The following is a 27007-nucleotide window of genomic DNA, read 5'->3' on the forward strand; positions in this document are numbered from 1 at the left end:
ATATATATATATATATATATATATATATATATATATATATATATATATATATATATATATATATATATATTATATATTTTTTTTTTAGCATTGAATCGATATGCAAATGAAATTAGATATCTTCTTCTATACAGTAGGTGAAAAGGATGTAGCACCATGTCTGTGTGTTTTTATAATTAGTATTTGGAAAGGAAATAACCTCCTCAGAGGTTTTAACTCCTCATTCAACTTTTATGCTAAATTATTTTTTAATTTGAAACAGTCTCTGTCTGGAAAGGATCTGCTTCATCTTGTTAGCCCAAAATGACAAGATATCAATGAAAATATTTTTTTTTTATCGATGGACTGATGAGGAAGTACTGACTTACATCAGTATTTAAACTGCCCACCAGCTCCCTCTTTATTAGCTACGCATCAAAGGATATTTTGATGCATATGGATGCGGCAAAACGAGTGGGTGGAATACGGCTACAGAGGTCGGAAAATCACTACATGGTTAATGAGGGGGATCATTAAATTTTCTTAATGATGCAGGAAAGGATGAGCTCTAATGGAAAATTATATTTGTAGATCCGATCAGCATGACTCCCCGCCATCTACATTGCTTCCTTGTTGTCATCATGTGGAGGCAAACCAATATCATGAGGATATTGGAGAAGGAATGCAAAAAGTAGGAGCAAATAGTGTTGTCTAATGAAAGATGTTTTTAGAAGCTTGATGAATAATGGGCTTTAACACGGAGAACTGCACCTGTGTTCATCAGTTTGTACGAATCTCAATAATTGTTGAACCGGGTGCACATGGACACAGTTATTTATAAAGCAGTTATGTAGTTTAGTTGTATTAGTCAAAATGATCCGACAAGCCTGGAGCTGCAGTCATTATGTGAACAGCCCTGGCTTTTTATAGCTGCAGCCTCATTAACTCGTCAGAGAGCACGGTAAACCATAATCAGCTGTTCAGATTTCAAAGGGACGTCACACTAAATGAAAACCTAAAAAATACTCGGGGATGGAGTTTACAGAAACCTATAGATATACAGTAGGCCAAAAAAGTGTTTAGTCAGCCACGGATTGTCCAAGTTATCCTACATGGAATAATGAGAGGGGTCTGTAATTTTTACCATAGATGCACTTTAACTATGAGAGACAAAATGAGAAAAAAAATCCAGACATTTTAGAACTTTTTCAAAATAATTTATTTGTAAATTATGGTGGAAAATTTGTATTTGGTCAATAACTAAAGTCCAACTCAATACTTTGTAACATAACCTTTGTTGGTAATGACGGAGGTCAAACGTTTGCACACACTGTGGCTGGCTTATTCACCTATTCCTCCATGCAGATCTTCTCTAGAACAATGATGTTTCAGGGCTGTCGCTGGGCAACAGCTTTTTGGCCCCACCGTATATTTTTTACTGTTACTTAAAAATTTTTTACCTTAAACTTCTGATTTTATTTTTGATGGATTCATTGACTGCTGCATGTGAAGGACATTTGGAAGCAGCAGGTGTGGTCACACAGAACTCACAGTGAAAGATGTGAAGAAGTGGATCTTTCAGCAGGATAACGATCCAAAGAACAGACGACAGACGCTGAAAGAATATTTCACACAGGTGAAATTACATTTTTAGAATTTTTTTCCCTTGACTTGAGTTCCAAAAAGCACCTTAAAATGACTTAGGTTGGAAAAATGTGACTGTGCCAATGCTTTATCATAAAAAGGAATAAGAGCTTCAATGTTAGAAATGTGGAGGAAAACCCCAACTAAATGGTTGGAGAAAGACTTATTCTGAAAGGACACATTTGTCCTTTCTGCAAATACAAAGGTAGGTTTAGCCCAACAAACTTGGATATTACCTGTTTTTATCATGTTTTTATCTTTATTTTATTATTCTTATATTTTAGTGTTTAATTCATGTAAAGCACTTCAAATTATCTTTGTACTGAACTGTGTTTGTATGTATGTATGTATGTATGCATGTATGCATGTATGCATGCATGTATGCATGTATGCATGTATGCATGCATGTATGCATGTATGCATGTATGCATGTATGCATGCATGTATGCATGTATGCATGTATGTATGCATGTATGCATGCATGCATGCATGCATGCATATTGTGTATAATACCATAGCGTTGATCCCAAGGTCTCCAGCTCCAATCTGGATTCATACATTGATTATTTATAACAGTATTTATCCAAAAAGGAAGAGGAGAGGGAGAAATCTTCTCCAACTGAAGCAATAGGATGGCCCTCTGCCAATATCTTTATAGGTCCCAACTTACCTGTAATTTTCCACTCTGGACTAACAGGAAAACAAAACTCTACCAGCATTTAGACGGATGTTGGTTCTCTGCTAAATTATGAGTTTCATAATTTTGTCTATAACCATGTCACCTAGATAGTTTTATATTTAGTAAAACAACCCACTTGCTTTACTACATGAGGAAGAAATCTGTAAAAACATGAGGCTCTCATATTTTTACATATTTTTTGATGTAACAGTCACTTCATACTAATGCTGCACTTGTGGTCGGAAAGAAGGATGAAATACTGATGTACAAGCTGATTTAAAAGCAAACAAAATGAAGTTTTTATTGCATGAAATGTGTCTTAAGAGACGAGTAGGAAGAAGACTAAGAAAACTGGTTATTGGCTGATATTTTGTACCGACCGACAGAAAAACATTAATAACTGTCTCTATGGTCTGGCTGCTATCTGTATATCAATCATCCTTTTGACATGAACTGTGTCGCCTTGTCAATTGAAGCCAAGATTTCGATTTCATGACCTTGGAGCAAAATGTTTTTATAACAGAGATTTACTCAATCATGAGAAACTTGCACTCTTCACTGTATCGATCTCACCCACTTTTCCTGCATAGAGGATCTTTAGGAAAAGAGAGATCACTCAGTTGAAAAGATAAAGTGGCTATTCATCCGTTTTACATATTCTCCTGTTAAATGTCATTGTTGTTAAGAAATCCAAGCATTTCTTTTTTACTTTGCTGCATATGTTTGCCACATCATCCTCCTTACATATTAACATCTTCCTGTTATGGAGATGCATAGCTCTGAAATGCTTTAAAACAATGTTTTAAATTTAAATTAAACTTTTCTGCTTCAGAAAAGAAAAACATTTAAAAGTGCATTTGTAATTTATAACAACCTTCTATGTTTACTAGTCTAAAATATACCCTAACTTTAAATAAATTTAGTTTTAAGCAAATAATAAACTACTGAAGGAGAAATTATCATTTTTTTTTTTTTTCAGGGAAATTTTCTGAGATAGTTCATTTTATAAGCAACTTGAACCTTTTTGTATCGGAAAGATCATAAAATAGTATAAAAAGTAAACAGAGACTATATGTCCTGCCTGAGGCTCACTAGAAAAAGGTGACAAAGGTGCAAATGTTAGATATTTAAAAGATACAGACTGGTGTTTCAGTAAAAAAAAAAAAAAAAAAAAAAAAAAAAAAAAAAAAAAAAGGAAAATTCACCTAAATAAACGAACAATGTGATTATTGTATGATGCACAGACATGCAGGGTGAACAGGGACTGACAGCTGGAGACAGTGATGGCTGATTGGAGGCCTGGTGGGCGGCGAGCTGTTTGTTGTTTTAACATTAGGGAGGTCAGAGCTTTGAGGAAAAGGACTTCGAAGCAGATAGAGGTAAGAGATGAGCACGAGTGGGTGGATGACTGACCTGCTCAGCCTCTCATTCGCCTCTCTGTTCTTCGGCTGCTTTCACTTCCACGCTCCTTAAGAAATGTAAATTACTTGTGTTTGTGGCTCAGATTGCTTTTTTATTGGTGTGTTTACTCACAACCCCTCGATTTAATGGTGATTAACCAGCTTTTAATGCGGTAGTAGTATTGTAATCCAGGGCTCATTTCACTGAATCAATATAGCAACAAGAGCTTCTTTATTCTTTAATGAAATTATTTAGCAAGATGATTTAAAATTGTTTAGAAATCAAGGGCTAAACTTACTATGGCCTGAATTTTTCCATGCTGCGTTTCTTACTTTTTTTACTTTTAGTTTTTAAATAAAAGGAGAATAAAACCCACCCATTTTACTTCTGATAAATGTAGCCATGCTAGTCATACAGTAGTGATAATATAAAAGCAAATGTGTCTCCTGATCACAGACAGCTTTTCTTTTCTCTCTGCCACTTTGTATAGCTTCTAAATCATTGCTCTGTCTCTGAAATGCGATTTGTTTGAATAGCTGTACGTGGCACAAAAGAACTGTTCCTGCTGAGGTCAATGAAAATGCAATATGTGTGGCATAAAAGAGCAGAATAAAAGCAGGATTTATTTATAGGAAATATTGTTTGATTTAATACAGCATTGCAGTTAAAGGGTGAATTGGTAAGAGACACAAGTAAAACAACCGTTACCTTGAATTTAACTGAAATTAGTTAAAGGACACAAGCACCAGACTGCTTTTAGAAAGAGATTCTTTGAGTATTGTGATCTAGGAGGAGGATGACCACAGTTTCACTAATGATTTAGCTTCATTTTTGTGTTTTCTAAAATCCTGGTTTCTGATGAAACACTAATATAAAGTGCTGCATTAAAGGTTTTCCTTCTGTAACATCCTTCTGTCCTCACTGAGCCATTTTAAAATCCCTCCACTGCCCCCCCCCCCCCCCCCCCCCCCCCATTCATGCTATAATTTTATGTGAATCTGTATCATGGTTATGGTTTAATTTTTTAGTTTTTATAAAAGGAAAAATCCTTATATGTTTCCTAAATGTAGAGCTGTCTTTACAGCTATTGCTAGCTGTGTTAAAGTCAGGTATACGTCTTTAAATTTTACATAATCTGACCCTGAATACTTTTAAAAAGGTGCTTTTTTTTCTTTGTAATGAAATTATATAACAAATCCCTCTTACCCTAAGAGATATGGACAAGCTCCCTAGATGGGAAATGAAATGTCTTCAAACTTGGAAACAAAGTCCAGTGGATTGTTTTTTTTACTTTTTTTTTTGGAATGACTACGACCTGGATGACTGAGAATTTTCACCAGCATATAACTAAAAGTGAGTCTGCTTTCACTCTTACTCACAGAGGCCAAAATACCTTTGTTTAAAATGTCCTGAAAGGGTCAAAGGGTATGTATGTATGCATAAAAGCGCATGCAAAGCTGAGCTTTAATGCATACTTAATGCAAAGCTCACACTGAGCCTGGTTCTGCTGGAGGTTTCTTCCTGTTAAAAGGGAGTTTTTCCTCTCCACTGTCGTTACAAGCATGCTTGGTGTGAGGGATCGCCTTTAAATCAATGAATCGATGCAAACAACTGGTTTCCCTTAGATAGAAAACTTTAAATCAATTTGACTATGTTATCTAGTTGAACTGTAAAATGCCTTAAGTTGACATGTGCTGTGAATTGCTGCTATATAAATAAACTGAATTGAATTGAGCAGATAGTCCAGCTGCTAAAGTAGAAATCAAGCTTTGCATCAAAACTTTTCTACAACAGTGATTGAGTCAAGCTATGATTTTATTTTGATATAGTGTAGTTGTTTTACCACTAAAAGTTGCTCTTTATTTCTTGGAATTCAGTGGAAGGAATGCTGACCCAGAAGGTGTTTTTATAGAAAACAATTTTTTTTTGTTGATTTTGATCAGCAGTGGTTTGGAACTCTTCAGTTTTCATCTTTTTCTCTTTCTTTCTAATCGATAAACACTGACCTTAGCTGAGGAAAGCGAGGCCTGCAGTGCTTCAGATGTTTTCAACCTCTAGAATGAGTTGCTGAAGTTTCCTTTTTAGGTCTGCTGTTGGGATGGTTTACCTGTTTCATGTTCTCTCCATTAGTGCCTAATTGCTTTTGCTCCGTCTCTGTACCTCAAAGACTTTGAAATGGCTTTGTCATACTTTCCAGATATTAGGAAGTTTGTTTGATATGTTGCCTTTTGAGGTCCTTAGTCCACTTCTGCTCTTTTTAAGAGATATGGTTATTTAACACAGGGAGCAGATATATTTGCACGTTGGGCCAGGTTCATTTGGAAAGCTTTTTTCGCTAAAAAAAAAAAAGGAAAACATGATTCACGACATTTGCTCCTGTTATGGTAGCAAATACTCTTTATTCAAATAGCACCTTTCACATTTCAAAACAGGCATGGAAACAAGATAAAACTGCAGATTTGACTAATGTCAAAATGTGTTTGATCTGAATTGCATAGATAACCACAAATGAGCAAAATTCAATAAAACCTTTATGGGCCAACTCTTTTTTTCACAGCAGTAGCTCAGCATGTTTTATTTCTATTTTAATCAACAAGTTGGTTGAATGTGTGTAGTTTCTTTGCATAATTTTCTTAGTGATTGTTCATCTGTATTTTGCAGCTCTATGTGTTTCTTTTCCTGGGAGCTACTTCAGCAATCTAGAGGATCTGCTTAGAACCCGTTTAAGGATGAAATGTACATCAGTACAAGGCTAAGAGGAATTAAATAAGAACATTTTCTATCCTCCATCAGATTGGTTCAATAAAAACTTTTTTTTGGCTCTTGTATTTTATTATCAGGTTATGTTTTAGGCTTTCTAATACATATATGTGGTTTAAATTGCACTTTTATTAGTCTAATATCTGAACAAAAAAGTTCAAATGTGTATATATCAGCATCTGCAATATGAAGGCCGAGCTCCCCGCTGTGACTCTTTAAGTCAGCTTTGTCTGATAATTGGGCCGTTTACAGTGTGCTTGACCTTTTAAGCTGCTGCCCACAATTTCAGTGAAATCTTTTAATGGTCCACCCAGCTCATAAGCCTTTCGATGCCCTTTGGCTGAAGCTTTGTGTTTCTGTTGAACCCTTCCTTTTAGAAGATCTGCAGTCATTAGCTCAAACACAGCAGTGAAAGATGTCTAGTGTCACATTTAAGACAAAACTTACAGCACAAATCAGTTGATCTTTTACCTAATAGGGTTTAACTGGCGTGTGTCTGCACCGGTAGGTCCTATTTTTAATGTTGAGGCTCTGTGATTCAAAACATGACTTAATGGACAGGCAGAAAGTCGGTATGTGCCTAAAATTATGTAACCATGTGAAAAAAAGTATGTTTAAAAAGATATCAAACCACCATTAAATGCACTTGATGGTTCTGCTCTTTGCAAGTGAGTTAACTGGCATGAAGCACTTAAATGGACATTAAATTCACATCTATGATCCAGTTTCATGTGGAACCTGTGTGGCTCTTGTTGTGTCACACTTTGCACAATTATAACCAAATATCTTTCTTAAAGTTAAAGACTGTAAGTCTCAATGCGTGTTTTTGTTTTTGTAAGATGGCAAAGTGTATAGATTGGAAGAAAAAGGTACTGATGTTAGATGGATTTGTGACATGGAGCGAGGACTGCTCTTTGCACACTCATCTTAACACCAACATCCATATTAAAACAAAGGATATCTGCATCACTTTTCGGAGCCATATTATCGGGCGCTTTGCAATAGCCATTTTTATTTTGCTTACCTTTCCTTCGGAAGTTATCACATCCTGTGTGTGCAATCACATTTGCAATGATATAACACGCTGAATAGCAGGGGCTCCCATTACATCGATCTCCTGCTCAGTTGAAAAGTTAAAGGTATTGTGGAAGATTTTCACGAAAGACCCGCCCTCTACACTTAAAAAAAAAAGGCACATGCACAACCCTGTACCCGCTCCTGAGAGGGAACGTCTATTAAACACGTGCCAGAGAATGCACGAGCCCATTTCTCCTTAAGGAGGTGCAGGTTCACTATGAGAAGACGGTCGCTCACATGGATCTCATCTCACCCATATTTATATATAAAGAGTTTCTACGCTAGTAGAATCATGACATGCTAATATCTGTTTGTGCTGCAGTGAAAAATTAAAAATGTTGGTGGGTAAATAAGGATCCCAGGTTACCATATAACTACTAATTGTGCAAATTACAAAATAAACTTGTTTTTCCTGGAAAGTTATAATATATAGGTAGATAACTTTTACTAGCAGTGAAGTAAAAAGGATTTCTCCAAATAGTATTCCAAACTTTACCTGTTGGGTAGAAACTTTGCAACCAAGGCATCAGTGGGAAGCCTCACCTGTGCTTTGATTTTGAATCTCCCAAAAACACTTTGGTCTTGTTTCTCTCTTCTGAGGATTTATCTTCTTCTCATACACTTTGAAAACACTTTTTCTCTTAGGAGCCTCAGCCATTTTCAAAGAAAAAGAACATCCTCCACTATATCTTTAGTGTTGGTAGATTACGTGGGGAGTAAGGCTTCTTTTAACATCTACTGTCTGATGACGCTTTCCTTGCAGATTCTCTTCAATATAAAGCATCAGAGTAATAACATGATTAAAAAATAATAGATTTCCATAATTTGATATGGATCCACAGTAATTAGAGTTTAACTGACCATTGTTTCTAAAACGTTACTTAAAAAGACACCTGGATAACTGTACTGATTAGATGTGATACTTTAGTGGTGAGCTCAGTCGCCTCTTACACCAGTTCAGTTCTTTGATGGGGTGTTTGGTAAAATCTCTTTCTTTGGACAGAAAAGGTCATTGATATGATTTTCTCTTCCTTCCTTGTTTCATTTTCAGCCACATATTTCTCAGGTCAAGTTTAATTTTTCTTTATTTTCTGGGTTTTTTCAGCAAACAAACTGAAGTCTCTTCTTTTAAGAGAAAACAATATGGTTATCAAGAAACATAGGTGTTCTACTATTTAGTGACTCAGAAAATGTGCTGTTTTTTTAGCTAATTGAGTGTGACAGCATGATTTTTTTATTCTAATTGAATTGAAAAAAAATATTTTTATTTGTAAGCCATAATGATCAAAGTCACACAAGATAAAGTAGATGTTAAAGTAAATGTATTAAATCTGTAAAACAGACTGAAATGACTGGCAATAACTATTGAGCTTTTTTACAGTATTCTTTAGGATGTACCTGTAAAAGTAGTTCAATACGGTCCATGTTCATGTCCAATAGTGAGTAGAATACCACAACAAATCTAAGAAAACGCTGTAAACGATGAATAATTCATGTTGGTGCTTTTTGATGGGGGTCATTGTGTTTGATCTCACCGACGGCACACCTGCAAAACCAGCAGAAGAGACTCAAGAAGTCCTGAGTGATGAGTGTGTAGGAGAATTAGGATATTGAATGTCTGCTGAAGGTGTTGACCAAAACATTGATGTAGTATTTAAGAGTTTCAATTTGAAGCCAGTCAACTGTTTCTCTCAAGTGTTCCTCCCACACACAGCAGCCTTGAGCTGCTCTTGGCTGTTCTCTGTCTTTTCTCTCTTTTCTTTATTTGTGTGTTTAGAAAAAAAAAAAAAAAAAAACTCCCAGATACCATCTCCATCCAAGCTTTGAAAAGGAACCAGCTTGACTGGAAACGGAGGAAGAGGGTCTCTTCTCCTTGACCCTTTGTGCTGACTGCTAGAACGAAGGGTTAAGACATTCATTGCATCTCTACATACATGTTGCTTCTGTGGGGGTTGTATTTTTTTTCTTCTTTGTTTTTTGGGCTCTGGCACTTGCCAGCCAATAATTGCACATAATTGCATCCATTCGTGGGAAAAGGCAAAGATGAACATTAGTGAGATCAGTGACATGTACTACGAAGTGTTTGCTGCCTTTAAAAGAGTCGCAGGCGGTCGATGAAACGTTGTGGTACACATGATGTCAGGTGGTTACTATGGTGACTAAGGCCATTGCACCTGGTATTAGCACTAAATACCTTCAGTTAATGTAGACTAATTTGTCCTTCTATCAAGTATCCTGTGTCACAATAGCTGAGAGCATGAACGGGGAGTCGGTTGGTTATCCAAAAGAGTTTATTAAAAACAAATTAAAAGTGCTTTTCTTTAGTTTCTGTCTGTGGGGGTGTTCAATACGGCATCAAGTTGAGAAATATTAAAAATAAAAGTCATAAGCTTACACCTTTTCAATGGAATGAACCCAAATTAAATCCATAAACCCTTCCAGTGGCGGTTCTAGACCATATTTACCAGGGGGGCCAGGGTGGGCCCAGTGTTTTTGTGTTTTTTTATGGGGACACTGACAAAGGCAGGAAACAAAACAGGGCAAAAGTCCATCGTTTCATATATCAAGTGAAACAAAGAGATATCTGTGGCTCTAAAAACCCCAGATTGAGTAGACATTTACAGGTGCTGGTCATAAAATTAGAATATCATGAAAAAGTAGATTGATTTCAGTAATTCCATTTAAAAAGTGAAACTTGTATATTATATTCATACATTACATACAAACTCATATATTTCAGATGTTTATTTTGTTTAATTTTGATGATTACAAATGACAACAAATGAAAATCTCAAATTCATCATATCAGAAAATTAGAATATTACTGAAGACCAATAAAAACAAAGGATTTATAGAAATGTTGGCCAACTGAAAAGTATGAACATGAAAAGTATGAGCATGTACAGCACTCAGTATTTAGTTGGGCCTCCTTTGGCCTGTATTACTGCAGCAATGCGGCGTGGCATGGAGTCGATCAGTCTGTGGCACTGCTCAGGTGTTATGATAGCCCAGGTTGCTCTAATAGTGGCTTTTAGCTCTTCTGAATTGTTGGGTCTGGTGTATTGCATCTTCTTCTTCACAATACCCCATAGATTTTCTATGGGGTTAAGGTCAGGAGAGTTTGCTGGCCAATTAAGAACAGGGATACCATGGTCCTTCAACCAGGTACTGGTAGCTTTGGCACTGTGTGCAGGTGCCAAGTCCTGTTGGAAAATGAAATCTGCATCTCCAAAAAGTTGGTCAGCTGCAGGAAGCATGAAGTGCTCTAAAACTTCCTGGTATGTGGCTGCGTTGACCCTGGACCTCAGAAAACACAATGGACCAACACCAGCAGATGACATGGCACCCCAAACCATCACTGACTGTGGAAACTTTACACTGGACTTCAAGCAACGTGGATGAAGTGCCTCTCTTCTTTTCCTCCAGACTCTGGGACCTTGATTTCCAAAGGAAATGCAAAATTTACTTTCATCAGAGAACATGACTTTGGACCACTCACCAGCAGTCCAGTCCTGTTTCTCTTTAGCCCAGGCAAGACGCTTCTGACGCTGTCTGTGGTTCAAGAGTGGCTTGACACAAGGAATGCGACAGCAGAAACCCATGTCTTTCATACGTCTGTGTGTGGTGGTTCTTGAAGCACTCACTCCAGCTGCAGTCCACTCTTTGTGAATCTCCCCCACATTTTTGAAGGGGTTTTGTTTCACAATCCTCTCCAGGGTGCGGTTATCTCTCTTGCTTGTACACTTTTTTCGACCACATCTTTTCCTTCCCTTCGCCTCTCTATTAATGTGCTTGGACACTGAGCTCTGTGAACAGCCAGCCTCTTTAGCGATGACCTTTTGTGTCTTGCCCTCCTTGTGCAAGGTGTCGATGGTCGTCTTTTGGACAACTGTCAAGTCAGCAGTCTTCCCCATGATTGTGTAGCCTATAGAACTAGACTGAAAGACCATTTAAAGGCTTTTGCAGGTGGTTTGAGTTAATTAGCTGATTAGAGTGTGGCACCAGGGGCCATCAATTTTGAACCTTTTCACAATATTCTAATTTTCTGATATGATGAATTTGAGATTTTCATTTGTTGTCATTTGTAATCATCAAAATTAAACAAAATAAACATCTGAAATATATGAGTTTGTATGTAATGTATGAATATAATATACAAGTTTCACTTTTTAAATGGAATTACTGAAATCAATCTACTTTTTCATGATATTCTAATTTTATGACCAGCACCTGTATTTTATCTCAGTATGATAGACGCTTAAAGTGCAACAATGTAATTTTAAACTCATCATTAAACTAAAACTGTGAAAATATGTAAATAAATAAGGTAGTTCAAGGGAATTTGGGAGTTTGTTTCTGTGCATATAGTTATTTATCATAAATTTATGCTGTCTTTGGTACAGGAGCCTCCCAACCCCACCGCTTAGCTCTATTTCAATCAATCTTTTTATGTTGTTTTTACTTAGATGGTAGAGACTAAAATGGTGTCGCTATCTTTAGTATAAGTATAAATTAGGACGTTTTACTCATACATCCATCAGCTTAACAGCAACATCTGAATGCATTTATCTTTAGCTCCTCTTCAGCCAACATCATTGTTCATACCCTTTTGCTATTCTAGACTTATCCCTCTTACAAAAACTTATTTTTTTGTATTATTGCATTTTTTTTATTTATTTTTTTTCTGGGAGGTGCTAACTTGCTCAGCCCATGACCTACATTGTAACCTCCTACTTACATTGCACAGTATCGTACCTCTGGTCAAGCAGTGTTGTTCTTGTAAATACTGAGCAAAATCATACTGAGCAAAATCTGAGGGAAAAATAGATTAAAAACAAATTATATGCCAGCAGGATCAATAACTGGAATGTTTTTTGCTGTGTTTAATATAAGTGATATGTGGATCTTATTTTATTTTTTTGCAATGCATGAAAAACTACTGACATAGTTTTCAGATTACACATAAATAGATTAATTGATTCCACAGGGGAAAATGGAATTACTTTAGGATTAGGATTCATTCAATTATGCTAACATACTGATTCTACTGGGAGGTAGGAGGCACAATCTGAAGCCATTCTATGCGACTGATAAATGATAATGACGCCCATTTATTGGGATTATAACATCTGACTCAGTGGCAAACAGCCACTTAGTATTTACTGTGTAAATGAGGAGGAACCCCATGAGATGATGCACAGGACCTCATCTTCTTATTCTGCCAGATGCTTGTACCTAAATAGAATATATTGATCCACTACAATTTGAGCAATTAATTCATTTTCCCTGTAATTTTATCATGGTTACAACAAAATATGACAGGCCGTTTTGATATGTGAGTGTGACTGAATTTGCATTTCAGTCAAACGAATACATGTAAAAATGGCCTGAAGAATGTAAAAGTGCTCAAAGCCTGAGTTATTATAAGTCAAGGTTAAAAAGCAGAGGGGTGCTTAAGTCCTCAAGAGCTACTATCCAGCAACTTTTTAATGTAATCCATTTTTAATGCACCTGATTCAAATCAGAGGATTTTAACCTAAATGAGGGGACTGAGCCTTTAGAGTTAGGAATGTTAGAGAAGAGATGCATCTAAAAGACTGAAAATAATTGGCATTGGCCTAAAAGAAAACATGTATCACTTTATTTCTATTATAGGTTATTGGCCAATTTAGTTGTAAAATATTGCATGTTAGCCAAAATTTCAATACTGTGCACATACAACATATGCGTGCACAAACACACACGTTGTCACAAGCACACACATCATTACGTTTTAAATTTACATTTTGCTTAATGTGCAGAAAAAAAACATGTTACATTTTTAGACGGAAGGATTTTATACGACTTACTGATGAGTTGTCAAGTCTGCCACACATCCACACAATATTGGATGACAATATTTGCTGCTAAATTACATCAGCTTGTAAGGATCCTTTTCTTTCTCCTCCAAAGGTGAAGCCCTCAGATATAGATGCTGTTTTATACTGACCATTTATATCCCATCCACAACATCTCTCCTTACATACTTATAAATTTGTTTTTCTACATTTTTTAATCTCATATCTGTCCAATTAAAGTCTTTTTCACAGTGTGTAATGCCACTATAGTAAATATAATTCGACTAAAGCTTTTTTATTGCAATCACATCCAGCTGCACACTATATTAAACTGCAGCCATCATCAAAATATAGACATGTTCAATGGTTGAAACATGATGATTCCCTAAGTTGTACTATTATATATATATATATTAAAATATATATATATAGAAAAAATGTCTTTTAAAAGTTGTTTGCAATTTTCATAGTTAGATTCTGAGATTCTCAATGGACTGTAAACATCTCGTGATCAAGCCTGTTCATTATAAAAATAAAAATAAAACTGAAAATGCAAAAAGATCATAAGATGTAAGTCTTTCTAGCTTATTCAGCCTTCCTGTTATCTGCTTAAAGTCTTCTCAGTCTCACAGCCTGAATAAACCAAAAACACATCTCATTATTTACACCAAGCTACCTTGTTTTATAGCAGCTTTGTTGACTTTCTCTAAAAAAAGCAAACAGTAACTAAATCTGGCAACTTTTTTCAGTGCTATTTTGAAAATATGGTGACAATTTGAAAGCACAGATCGCTCAGTTAATGTCTTCAACGAGCATCGAGTGCTGCTGTGAGCTCTCTACTTCTTCAAAGCATTGACAGGCAGTAAGCCTCAGCAGAAAACCGTACCTGATGTCAGGGAGAGAAGAGCAATTCCAATGTTTTTGCACTGCAAATTAGTCAAACCTGCAGTTTCCACTGGTTCCCCCATTCATTTTTCTTTGAAATTTGCATAATAATTGATCTTTTATATTTACTTTATTCTCAACGTCACCCACCATGTTTGCATCTGCCAGCTGTCTTTAAGTTAAATTTGATCAAATAAAAACATTGATTAATGTAGTTTTAGTGTAAGGAAAATATTTTTGAATTGTTACAGTAATTTACGGAGTTCGTTTATAGTTTTAAACATAATTGCAGTTTTTTTTAAAGTAATTTTTGTCTTGCCTATATCGACATTCCTCTCAAACGGCCTAATCAAAGCCTTACCAAATTTGCAAATTAGGTGGTGATGAAATCTGCCGACTTTTAGGCCAGCCAATAGCAAATATCCTCACTGAAGAGTTGGCAACAGTGTGTTCCAAGCAGGCTGTAGCGAAGCTGCGCAGCGTCACATCCACTCTCTGCGTCGTACTGACGGGTGTACAGGGGGTTCATAGTGGAGAAGAAACAGCACTGGGCACTCCAGTAGTTTATCAAACCTGCTGCTATTCATTTATTTTAGTGCAACTGTCAGAAAGCATGCAAAACATAGATACTAACACAAGAAATCTATGAAAATGGTACACTCGACTATGAAGTCTAAAACATCCGTGATGGGAGTACGCAGACTCTGCAATACACAGTATGTGGGAGTTTTGTGTCTTCTTAACTCCATATTAGCATCTGCATAAGTACATAATTTGTTGTTATTTAGAACTGGTAGCATTTAAATATGGTGCATTTATTAATTGGAAAAAATTTATGAATTTTCTTAGGGTCAATCATCAGTGATAGCGAACCTCTAGAAGCATACCTTTAAAAGGTTACTCAATAGTTTTCATATATTTAGATTTTTCTTATATATAATATTAGCAACAATGATTGTTTTTAAAGTAAAGACCAAACCTTTTTCTTAATGGAAGTATTCCTCGAGCAGTGAAGTGGATAAATTTAGTAGTTGTATACAGAATGAATCAGGTCAGCAGTGTATGTGCGGATGCTTCTCAGGGCCAGCGGGCTGCCACAAATATTTTTTTACATTGTTTTGACATGTGGGCGGACATCTGTAAAGCAATAAGTGCCTCAGCAGCTGCGATACTCAGCCTTGTTATTATGTGGACAATACAGCACATCGTCCAGGCAACAAAAGATGCTACGGAGGAGCGGAAGCCGAATGACAGGTGATCCTGCTGTGGCTCCGCCGTCAGATGCTGACGTCGCCCGGGGTGACGAGAGATGCTGAGATTTCTTTTCACTGGATTTCACTCTGTTCTCCCACATAAAAAACATCAGAAAGAAGGAAAATATCATTATGGTCAAAGACAAAATGGACTTTGATTTATGAATTCACAACTGAAGTGTTTCTCAGACTGTTAAAATGAATTCAGCACCCAGTGTCTCTACTTCATGGTGTTATTTGAGTCGGTCAGCTTTTTTGTTGTCTTATCGCCGTCTGTAGGATCGCTCTCGCTTTATGCCCCTTCACCCCTTTCACCACTTTCTCTTCTGATTTTATTAGATGCTGAATGTGGAATCTGTGCCCTTTATTTATCCACATAAAGGATAAAATAGGGTGCCAAATCCCCCAACAATGCACAATGGGCTACACTGTTGCCAAAGTAACGCCGACGCTCACCAACTGGACTCCACTGTTTCCTGGCTAGTTTATTGAAAAAGAAAATGAAAAAAAACTGAAAAGCTGAATATCAGAGAGAAGCAGAAGAGACACCAGAGGGTTTGGGATAAGGTTTGTGGGCTGAACGGTTGAATAATCGGCCGAAGCACAGAGTGGAAAATGTTTAATTTTTCAAGGTGATTCAGAAGTGACAGAAAATGTCAGGATGTGGGTTTTTTGATGGTTTTATAGCAGGCTGTTTTGAACCATTAATGGTCCAAGCTGGGAAAAAACAATGACTTCATCCTTTTGTAGTGGATAAATGGTAAGGTGTCAAACAGGTTATTCAACTTCAGAATTGGTAATTTTGGTTTTAAAAGTGAAAAATGGCTGTATCTTATTAGAGCTTTATGCATGAGCACCCAGGATGAATCACCTAAATTTGGAGATGTTTCCAGACCAGTTATTGGTATGTCAATTATTTATTTTGGGATAAGCTTTATCCAGAAATCACTAATCTTCTAGTATGGTGAAAAGGTTTAAAGATTAGGAATAAATGCCTCACTGATCATTGCTGATTTTTTTACTTTTACAGTCTGCGTCTTCATTTAGAAAAGGCACCCATGTTGCAAGCTTCTGAAGCAGCACAACACAAAAACACATGACGGGCCTTTAAACATGAATTGTTTAATCAGATGCTTAAAAATGTGGCTGGAATCGCTCCTATAAAGGGTTTGTTGGTAGAGAGGAGCATATGTCTGACATGAATGTCATGCTGTTGAGGTTTATCAAAACTTGGATATTAGCAAAAATATGTATTTGCCATTTGCCAGGTATCTTATTATGGGATCGATCTGCATATAGAATATAGAGATGCCACAAACGCCAAATGTAGAGTAGGAACCGACTGGTTCCTGATGGTGCAAACATGTGTACTCACTCAATCTCTTGCTAAGCAAAAAATGAAACCCCAATATGACTCAATTAAAGGAATGTCTTTGGTTTGAGCCATCCTCTGTTTGAGTTTTAAAATTTCCTTTGGAGGTTATTTATGGGTAATCTATTCATATTATAGTCATTGCTGTACACCCTCTCCGAGGGTGTACAGCAACTCACCAAGTCCAGTGGATATTTTTTGAATTTTTACGGAACACAGTGTCAGAGGGATCAGGATGTCGGCCTGTTTTGCTGGCAAATGGCTATAAACTCCTCTGTATCCAGACATATTCCATATTTTATTTATTGTTTGTCCACTTTACCTAAACAGTAACTTGATGGATAGGTTTTGTCATGTCATTCAGACCTGTTATTTCCTGTCAAACATTAAAAAGCTTGATTCACAGAGGAGCAAGCTAACCATGGTTTGTGGTACTACTGCGTCAAACAATATAAAGCATGCTGCTTTTTTTATTGTTGGAAGACAGTTTTTTTTAACAATACATCTTTCAGATTTAGATACAAGTCATGCAGCCCTCAGATCGTGTTCCATAAAATTAGTTCCAATACTATACCTCCAAATTGAGCTTTTAATGTTGTTTTTCTGGGGTTTGTTTAATGTTTTTGATCAGGAAATATTGAAATGACATTTAAATTATCAGCAGACAAAGGACCACATATAGGCAGCAGTTTGAAAAAATCCTTTGTAAAGATAATATGATAAAAATTTAAGGTCTGCCTGCTGTTACCGACAAACTATAATCTGGTGGCGATTTAAATCCTAATGCTCTCTTTTTTTTTTTTCTTTACTGTCCTTGCCAGTGAATTCTCGTTTAGATGGCAGCTTTTTCATATATTTTGTTTGTTTTTTATCATATGAAAAAACATCTTTCAACCCTAAGCAAGAGTGTCTTTAATCAGAGGCTTCTCCAATTCTGCCACTGCAGGAGGTCCTTCCTAAGTAATGCAAACAGCATCTACAGCACATTGAAGAAATCCCTGTTAGATGAATAAAGTCATTTCAAATTTGATATTTAAACAGATTTCAATCTGTTTAAATATATACATGTCTATATATAGATATATCTATATATAGATATTTATAGATATATAGATAGATATTCAGAAATATATATATATATATATATATATATATATATATATATATATATATATATATAGATATATATAGATATATATATATATATATATATATATATATAGAAATATAGATATATATCTATATATATATATAGATATATATAGATATAGATATATATATATATCTATATATATAGATATATAGATATATAGATATATATATATATATATATATAGATATATAGATATATAGATATATATATAGATATAGATAAATATGGGTAGCGTAACTGATTCATGGATGAAGCTAGTAAAAGGGCCTTTACAGTTAAAACCTTATGAAATTGAAGCGAAAAGTAAAAAAGCCTGATGCCAAACTTACTATTTAGCAGGTTTTACATTTCACCATAGTTACATTAGATTGGATTAGATTAAATTAGATACTCTATGAAATCTCAGATAATTTTTCACTATAGCATAATGTTTGAATTAAGCAGAAAAAATACAAGCTTGAAAAAAATAATAAGAAAGTATCTCTACATTATCTTTGATCAGAGCATGCTTAGATGTTTTGAAGCCAAGCAGACTAATGCTATTAGAAGAATTTTGTAGAAAATGTTGATGCTCAACTACTGGAGAGAGTAGTAGTAAGAGGGGACACCATACATGCATTAAATGCCATTTAAACCTCTTTTTTCATAGAAATCTTTTAGAATTTTAGTATTTCTTCTTTTCTTATCGTTCTTGTAAGCCAAAAAAAGAAGTGTGTTTTTTTTTCTTAAACAGAATCAATCTGTGTGTCTGAATCATGATGAAGCAGCTGAGTCACAGTTTCTGTTGTAGATGAAATCAGTCTGGAGGGGATGGTGGTGCACAGAGCTGAATGTCGACCGGTCGTCTCTGACAGCTACATGAAGGTGAAAAGGTGAGTGAAGCCCAGAGGCTTGTAGGACCTCTGCAAACTTCAGCCAATGCATAGAAAGGAAACAGTTTCAGGAAAATGTTACAAACAGATGGTCAAGAGGTATAAATTAAAGGTTTGATGCTGAACCAGTACCTTCATTATGCAACCAGGATATTGCAGCTTTTACTTTGGATTTTTCCCCCTCAAATTCAAGAATGAAAACTTGAATGTAAAGGATATAAGATCAGTGTTTACTTTTTTATGTCATCAAATTTGAATGGGGTCACTTTAGAGATGCACTGTGCAAAAAAAATGCAGCCATGAAAAGAAATGTGTTGATAGGGGGGCAATATTTTACAGTTTTTGATTAAAATGAAATTCGATTTCTGCATTAAAAGAATGAGCAATTCAGCAGTTTTATGGAAAGAGCAACGATCAATGTTTTTCAATAATATTTTGCTCTAAACTCAATTTTTTGCTCTGTGGAAAAAAAAGAATCAATCAAAAAAATGTATTGATTGGTGAAATCATAAAAATTAAATATCGGAAATATATAAAAAGAATAAAATCTAAAACTGTTCAAAGACCTAAATCCAAGAACCACCGAAGATGGTTTGGATGTACAATAAGAGAAATAATATCAGTGCAGAGTTGCATGAAATCACAAGATGTGTTTTTCTAAGAATATAATAAACTTCCATAACTCTTGCGAAAAAAGTTCTACAAACTGGCATGTGGCTTATCTTCAAACATACAGGTGCTGGTCATAAAATTAGAATATCATGAAAAAGTAGATTGATTTCAGTAATTCCATTTAAAAAGTGAAACTTGTATATTATATTCATACATTACATACAAACTCATATATTTCAGATGTTTATTTTGTTTAATTTTGATGATTACAAATGACAACAAATGAAAATCTCAAATTCATCATATCAGAAAATTAGAATATTACTGAAGACCAATAAAAACAAAGGATTTATAGAAATGTTGGCCAACTGAAAAGTATGAACATGAAAAGTATGAGCATGTACAGCACTCAGTATTTAGTTGGGCCTCCTTTGGCCTGTATTACTGCAGCAATGCGGCGTGGCATGGAGTCGATCAGTCTGTGGCACTGCTCAGGTGTTATGATAGCCCAGGTTGCTCTAATAGTGGCTTTTAGCTCTTCTGAATTGTTGGGTCTGGTGTATTGCATCTTCTTCTTCACAATACCCCATAGATTTTCTATGGGGTTAAGGTCAGGAGAGTTTGCTGGCCAATTAAGAACAGGGATACCATGGTCCTTCAACCAGGTACTGGTAGCTTTGGCACTGTGTGCAGGTGCCAAGTCCTGTTGGAAAATGAAATCTGCATCTCCAAAAAGTTGGTCAGCTGCAGGAAGCATGAAGTGCTCTAAAACTTCCTGGTATGTGGCTGCGTTGACCCTGGACCTCAGAAAACACAATGGACCAACACCAGCAGATGACATGGCACCCCAAACCATCACTGACTGTGGAAACTTTACACTGGACTTCAAGCAACGTGGATGAAGTGCCTCTCTTCTTTTCCTCCAGACTCTGGGACCTTGATTTCCAAAGGAAATGCAAAATTTACTTTCATCAGAGAACATGACTTTGGACCACTCACCAGCAGTCCAGTCCTGTTTCTCTTTAGCCCAGGCAAGACGCTTCTGACGCTGTCTGTGGTTCAAGAGTGGCTTGACACAAGGAATGCGACAGCAGAAACCCATGTCTTTCATACGTCTGTGTGTGGTGGTTCTTGAAGCACTCACTCCAGCTGCAGTCCACTCTTTGTGAATCTCCCCCACATTTTTGAAGGGGTTTTGTTTCACAATCCTCTCCAGGGTGCGGTTATCTCTCTTGCTTGTACACTTTTTTCGACCACATCTTTTCCTTCCCTTCGCCTCTCTATTAATGTGCTTGGACACTGAGCTCTGTGAACAGCCAGCCTCTTTAGCGATGACCTTTTGTGTCTTGCCCTCCTTGTGCAAGGTGTCGATGGTCGTCTTTTGGACAACTGTCAAGTCAGCAGTCTTCCCCATGATTGTGTAGCCTATAGAACTAGACTGAAAGACCATTTAAAGGCTTTTGCAGGTGGTTTGAGTTAATTAGCTGATTAGAGTGTGGCACCAGGGGCCATCAATTTTGAACCTTTTAACAATATTCTAATTTTCTGATATGATGAATTTGAGATTTTCATTTGTTGTCATTTGTAATCATCAAAATTAAACAAAATAAACATCTGAAATATATGAGTTTGTATGTAATGTATGAATATAATATACAAGTTTCACTTTTTAAATGGAATTACTGAAATCAATCTACTTTTTCATGATATTCTAATTTTATGACCAGCACCTGTATATTAATCACAGTGAGAAAGCAGGTCTGTCGTGTAGCCAAAGCTGCTTCTTTTGATGCTCAAGTGTCACCAAAACAAGACATGAACCTATGTGTTAAAAGGATTAATTATGTTAGTTTGTGTACAACACAACTCTACAATCCACTCTGGGTATTTTCTGAACTGCTCTGTGTCCTTTTAACTGAAATATGTTTTTCCAGCCACAGTTAGTGGATGGCATTGCTATAGCAACAGCATCTCTGTGGGAGATGTACGGCTACAGTACGACCCGAGGCAAACGGGTGGTTGGTATCAGTGTCAGCCTTCAGATCAGTGAGGAGCGCTGCAATTTAAAGGGAAAGACTTCAGGGATGGAAGCGTGGAGAAGGCGTCCTGCAGCTGTTTGGTCATCGGCTCTGACAACTATGCTGTTGACATATTTATGTATTTTACACTTTTTTTTTGTTTCTCTTTAGTGTTTTATATTTACGAACAAATACAAATATCACAGTTTTTTGTTTGTTTTTTCTTGCCCTGTCAAATAGTGTGTACATAAACAATCTGCAGCCATTTCACTGGAAATCACCCTACAGGGATTACATAAAGCCCAATGGGTGAAAATGTTACCAGAATCATAGAAACCAGTGGATCTCTAAGGCAAGAAGCTGCCAAGATACATTTGATGAGTTGAACCTGAAGATGCTGACAGTTGCCCTTCCTGCCACCAGGCACATCTGTCAGTCCTGACATCAGTTAATCCACAGAGACACAGCCTTTCTCATTTTGCTCCTTTCTCTCTTTTTTTCGGTGTCTGTTTGTCAGGCTGCAGATTGAGTCCGCCAAGCCTCAACGTTTGGCGCAGCAGCTGGATAGAGCTGTCACTACCATCTTCAAGCCTGTGGCCAACCACGACTTCAATGTAAGCCATAGCACCAGCTGAATGTGCGTTTGTGTCACCAGTTTGGTTCAGAACTGAAGTGTGTGGTGGCGATATGATGCCATGGATGCCATTTTCAGAAGAGATTTCAGAAGTGTGGGGGACAGAAGTCTGTTATATATAAGTTCAATGCGTTTTCTCACAGTTCTTCTATGTTTGTTTTTTCCCCTTTCTCTTGCATCCCTGCTATCCCTCTCCTGACAAAATGTATGGATGCATGACTTGAAGAATTGGACAATTTGGGTGAAACAATCTACTTAGATTAAAAACTCCTAGTTTTAAAATTATTAAGAGGTGCAATATATAAAATTATATGTATTTTTTTTCCTTTTCTGATGATGATAATATAAAACAATAATACATTTGATTTATCGGCACTTTAAATACAACAAATATGCTTTACAAGATTTTTGAAAGCTTTAAAATACAGTGGAGGATTTTTGAAGTGGATCAACTGCTCATTGAGGAGTGTTACACAGTTCTTTAAATGTAACTTAAACTTTGAATTTTAAAGCAGTCTCTTATGTCTCTCTTACTTTTTTCAAACATCATGGCTGTGAGTCTTATAACCAGACACACAAGACACCAATTAAAAAATTTGTGTAAATGAATACACCTTTTCTTCTCATACACTTCGTCGACACTTTTTCTCTTACGACCCTCGGCCATTTTCAAAGAATTGCGGTGAGTAAGGTGAGCTTCAATGACTCACCACAGATATACACCTGAAAGTGAGCATGCGAAGAAAACATAGCCAACTGCGGACGAGCACCTAGGATGGCCTTACGTAAACATCACCGGAATGATTTACAGAGGAGGACCACTTATTTAGATGATCCACCCGGAAAATATAGTCCTCTATACCTTTAAAGTGCATATACACCAAACGCCAATGACTGTTCAAGAGGCAAGTGACTAACCTCCAACCAAATAGTTATTAAATGACAATAAGACAACAGTTGTTGACTATATGTGCACAGTTAAAGTACTGTATTTTCGCGACTATAAGGCGCATATAAACGTCTTTTTTTCCCCTCAAAATGTGCGGCGCGCCCTATATGTGTTGTTACTGCGACGTTGTTGAGACCTCCATGAGAACTTTAAAGGGGGAAGTGTGGGCGTGGACAGAAACTGCTGCCTATGGTGATTTTTAAGAGAAAGACTTTGCCTAAAGAGACTTTTCCAGCTGGAGTTGTTATTAAGGCAAATGAAAAGGGCTGGATGGATGAGGAGATGATGAAAGCGTGGCTGAGGGAGGTGTATGTGAGGAGACCAGGTGGTTTTTTCTACGCATCACCATCGCAGTTAATCTGTGACTCCATGCGTGCCCATCTCACAGCCGATGTGAAAAGCAAGGTCAATCAAATGAACGCTGTGCTCGCCGTTATCCCGGGGGTCTGACAAAGGAACTTCAACCGCACGACATCGGTGTGAACCGGCTGTTCAAAGTAAGGCTGCGAGCGGCGTGGGAGCGATGGATGACAGACGGAGACCACAGTTTCACGAAAAGTGGAAGGCAGCAGCGGGCAAGTTACGCCACAGTGGACTAACGCGTCTGCTGGCTCTGTTGTTCGAGCTTTCGCAAAAGCCGGCATCATTACCGAGGAGCCGCACGGCACGGAAAGTGACTCTGACAGCGAAGAAGGGGAAATTGGCATGTCTGATTTAGCGCAGCTGTTTAATTCAGAAACAGAGGATGAGGACTTTGATGGGTCTGATTAATACTTTGTAATAAATACATGAATAAAGCACAAACATACTCAGTTTTGCTCCCGCTCTATTTTTAAATACACAGTAGAGGTATTTAAACGTAGTAGAGGATATTTACCGGTATATAAAACCCGCGCCCTATAGTCCGGTGCGCCTTATGTGTGTGTTAAATACAGTAATGTCACACATAACTGAGACTGCGCTTTTAGTACGGTGCGCCTTATGGTCGTGAAAATACGGTAATATATATCAGTTGATGTTGAAGAACTGCAACAAGGAGAATATTTTTTTATGATCAGCTTCTAGTTCATTTTTAGCACCTGTGCAAATAGTAAAGTAGTTATATCTACTAATATTCTATTAATTATATAAAATGGTGTTAATATTTTACATCTGAATTAAAGAAAAGGTGCTTTATTTGTCAGAATGCAAATCTTTCTGAATCTATGTAAATAAAACTATTCCATTGGTAGATTAAGCAGGACAAGAAGTAGAAAATGCTTTTTAGATTAAGTTCTTTTGGTATATTGTATTGGTTTAGGAAAAACTTTAACAGTCTGTTTGACAGAGGGTTAAAAAGGCTACACATAATCTTTATAGTAAATGAATGAAATGAATGAAAAAGCAGAGTTACAGATTTATAATTATTTTTTTCAACTTGTGACCTTCTGCTCAGTGTGGAGGTTTGAAGTCAATAAATGCAGCATGGTTTATTGTTTCTCTGACATCTAGGTATAATATTTCTTTAAAAAAAACATCTGAAGAGCCCTCTGGTTATGATCATAAAGAATGACCCTGGGAGCATGTCATACCGTCTGCATGTTAAGTATATTTAAATAGAACGCTTTGCCTTGTTTTGCTCTGTGGTGTGATTCATTAGAGCTGCATAAACCAGAACGCCGTGACCTTTTGGGTGAAGTGTTCTCAGTGCCGTCACTGACGGTGGCTTTTAGAAATGCTCTTAAGTCTACTTTAATCTGCCTCAGGTTGAGGGAAAAAAGTGAAAAAAAAACTACTTCAGATAATTCAGAACATGCAGCAAACCACTTTCAGATGAGATAAGTTTATCCTCCACATATAGTGCCTTGATAAGAAATACATAAGAGAAAGTGTGAAGTGTTTAGATTTAGTTCCTGTGATCCACTTATCTGGAACAAACTCCCAGAAGACTAAAACAGCTGAAAGCCTGAGTTCTTTTAATTCTAAGTTAAACCATTTTTTTAAAGCTGTCTTTGACTGTTAAAGTTCAACTGAGGTGTTATTAGTTTAGTTTTATTTGTTTCATTACCTGCTTTTATCTTGACTCCCATTTAACCTGCTTTTATTTTCCTTATATTTAATTATTTAATTAATTCAAAACACTTTGAATTTGTCTTTGGACTGAATATGTTTTCAACTCTGCTGATTCAATCGATACATTTTTGTAGAAGCAGCTTTTCCAATATTTGATGAAGTTTTTAACGAAAAAACTTATTTTTTGGAGAAAATACCACAAATTCTTTACGATTGCATGTAGATTGTCTGCATATATATCTAGATTTTCCCTATTCTGACCCCACAGCATAATGCTTTCAGCACCATGTTAAACCATTGGAACTGTATGTTACAGTAGATCAAATGGTTTTGACTTACACTCGCCAGAGCATATTCTCTAATATTTGCTACATGTTTTGTGTCAACTAGGGCTGAAATAATTAATCTGATTAATCGTAATTAATTGATTATTGAAATAATCAAATAATTTAGTAATCGCTTAATCATTAACTGGAGTATGGAGACTCTAAAATATGCCTTTAGCTGACAGAGCTATCCACTTAGAGCAGGAATTATAACAAAATTGTTTAAAAATTTTTAATTTAAGATGACAGAAATATTTTCGTCTGTCAATATGCTCTATCCAGAAGTGAAAAAGATTTAATTTCACCTGGTCTAAAATTATGAAACATGTTCTTTAAGGAACCTTCAGTTATTCGATTAGTAATTGATTAACCCAAAAAATAATTCGACAGATTAGTCGATTTGCAAAATAATCGTTAGTCTCAGCCTTAGTGTAAGATGCATTAGTTGACCTGGTTACATGTTTTCTAACCTCTGCTGCAGATCCATGCAGCTTCTGGACCTTTCTGCTGCGTCTCTGATTAGTGATCCAACTGATTGGCTCTCAGTTTACAGCCTGTGGGTCTAAAGTTAGGTAGAAATGACATAACTGAGCAGTTTTTTTGTTTTTTTTAATGCAGGTAATAAAATAAATGCTAGTACTGTAAGTTTTATTGCAATAACAATTATGGTTTTAAAGTTAAATGTTTTTTCTTGGTTATTATTAAAGCATTATTTTATACATTTTTCTAACACTTTTATTTCCAGAAAATGTTCTGAAATGTTATCTTTTTCTGTCCTAAAGTTTACAATTATGCAACGAAAGCAAATTTTATAATGGTGGATCAAGTCTGATGATTTGGAGCTTCGTTCATGTTTTGCAGATTTAGACAAGTTTTAGTAAAACTAATGCAAATGAAAAAGAGGATTTCAAAGTTTTCTAAATTTGGAAGATGTGCTGCACTTTTCTGAATTACTTCCACTTTTCAATTAAACACTACTAGTGTGTAATTAAAATGATGAAATTGAAGATTATCTGAAAATTAAGTATAATTGAAGTTATGTCACTACTAGTGTCTGCCACATAAAACCTCATTGAAAGATTACTGAAGTTTATGGATTACATGTTGTCGTACATTAATGTTTAAAGAAAAAAGGTAATTTTTTTTTTTGTTTGTTTTTCAGCTGGAGTTTGAGAAGAAGAAGAAGTCAGAGGGGAAGATGGTGAGGGCTGATCGACAGGTGGTTCTGGACATGCTGTTCTCTGCCTTTGAGAAGCATCAGTATTACAGCTTCAAGGACCTGGTGGACATCACCAAACAGCCTGTGGTGAGCAGCACGCATATAAAAGCATTCAAACTACACTTCACATTATCACTGAAGAGACCACAAAAAAGACACACACACCTGCCCACTTTCCACCTTGCATTGTTAAATCCGAACCAGTCGCCCACAGCATGACGTCCGTGCCTAATCACACAATGTGTTGTGGCGGAAATTTGGACCGGAGTGTGCACACGTAGACAC

The 27007-nt window shown here is 36.3% G+C and overlaps 1 protein-coding gene across 1 annotated transcript in view; it reads left to right on the forward strand.

The window, feature by feature from the left end:
* Positions 1–27007, forward strand: part of LOC119777427 (general transcription factor IIF subunit 2-like) — an 80538-nt gene that overhangs the window by 49916 nt on the left and 3615 nt on the right. The window contains exons 5-7 of the mRNA XM_038276296.1: positions 18831–18912; positions 22060–22156; positions 26666–26809. Coding sequence (XP_038132224.1) covers positions 18831–18912; positions 22060–22156; positions 26666–26809 — 323 coding nt within the window. The remainder of the gene's footprint in view (positions 1–18830; positions 18913–22059; positions 22157–26665; positions 26810–27007) is intronic.

Source organism: Cyprinodon tularosa, unplaced genomic scaffold, assembly GCF_016077235.1.
Source record: "Cyprinodon tularosa strain WSP-4 unplaced genomic scaffold, ASM1607723v1 ctg124, whole genome shotgun sequence".
Classification (NCBI taxonomy): Eukaryota; Metazoa; Chordata; class Actinopteri; order Cyprinodontiformes; family Cyprinodontidae; genus Cyprinodon; species Cyprinodon tularosa.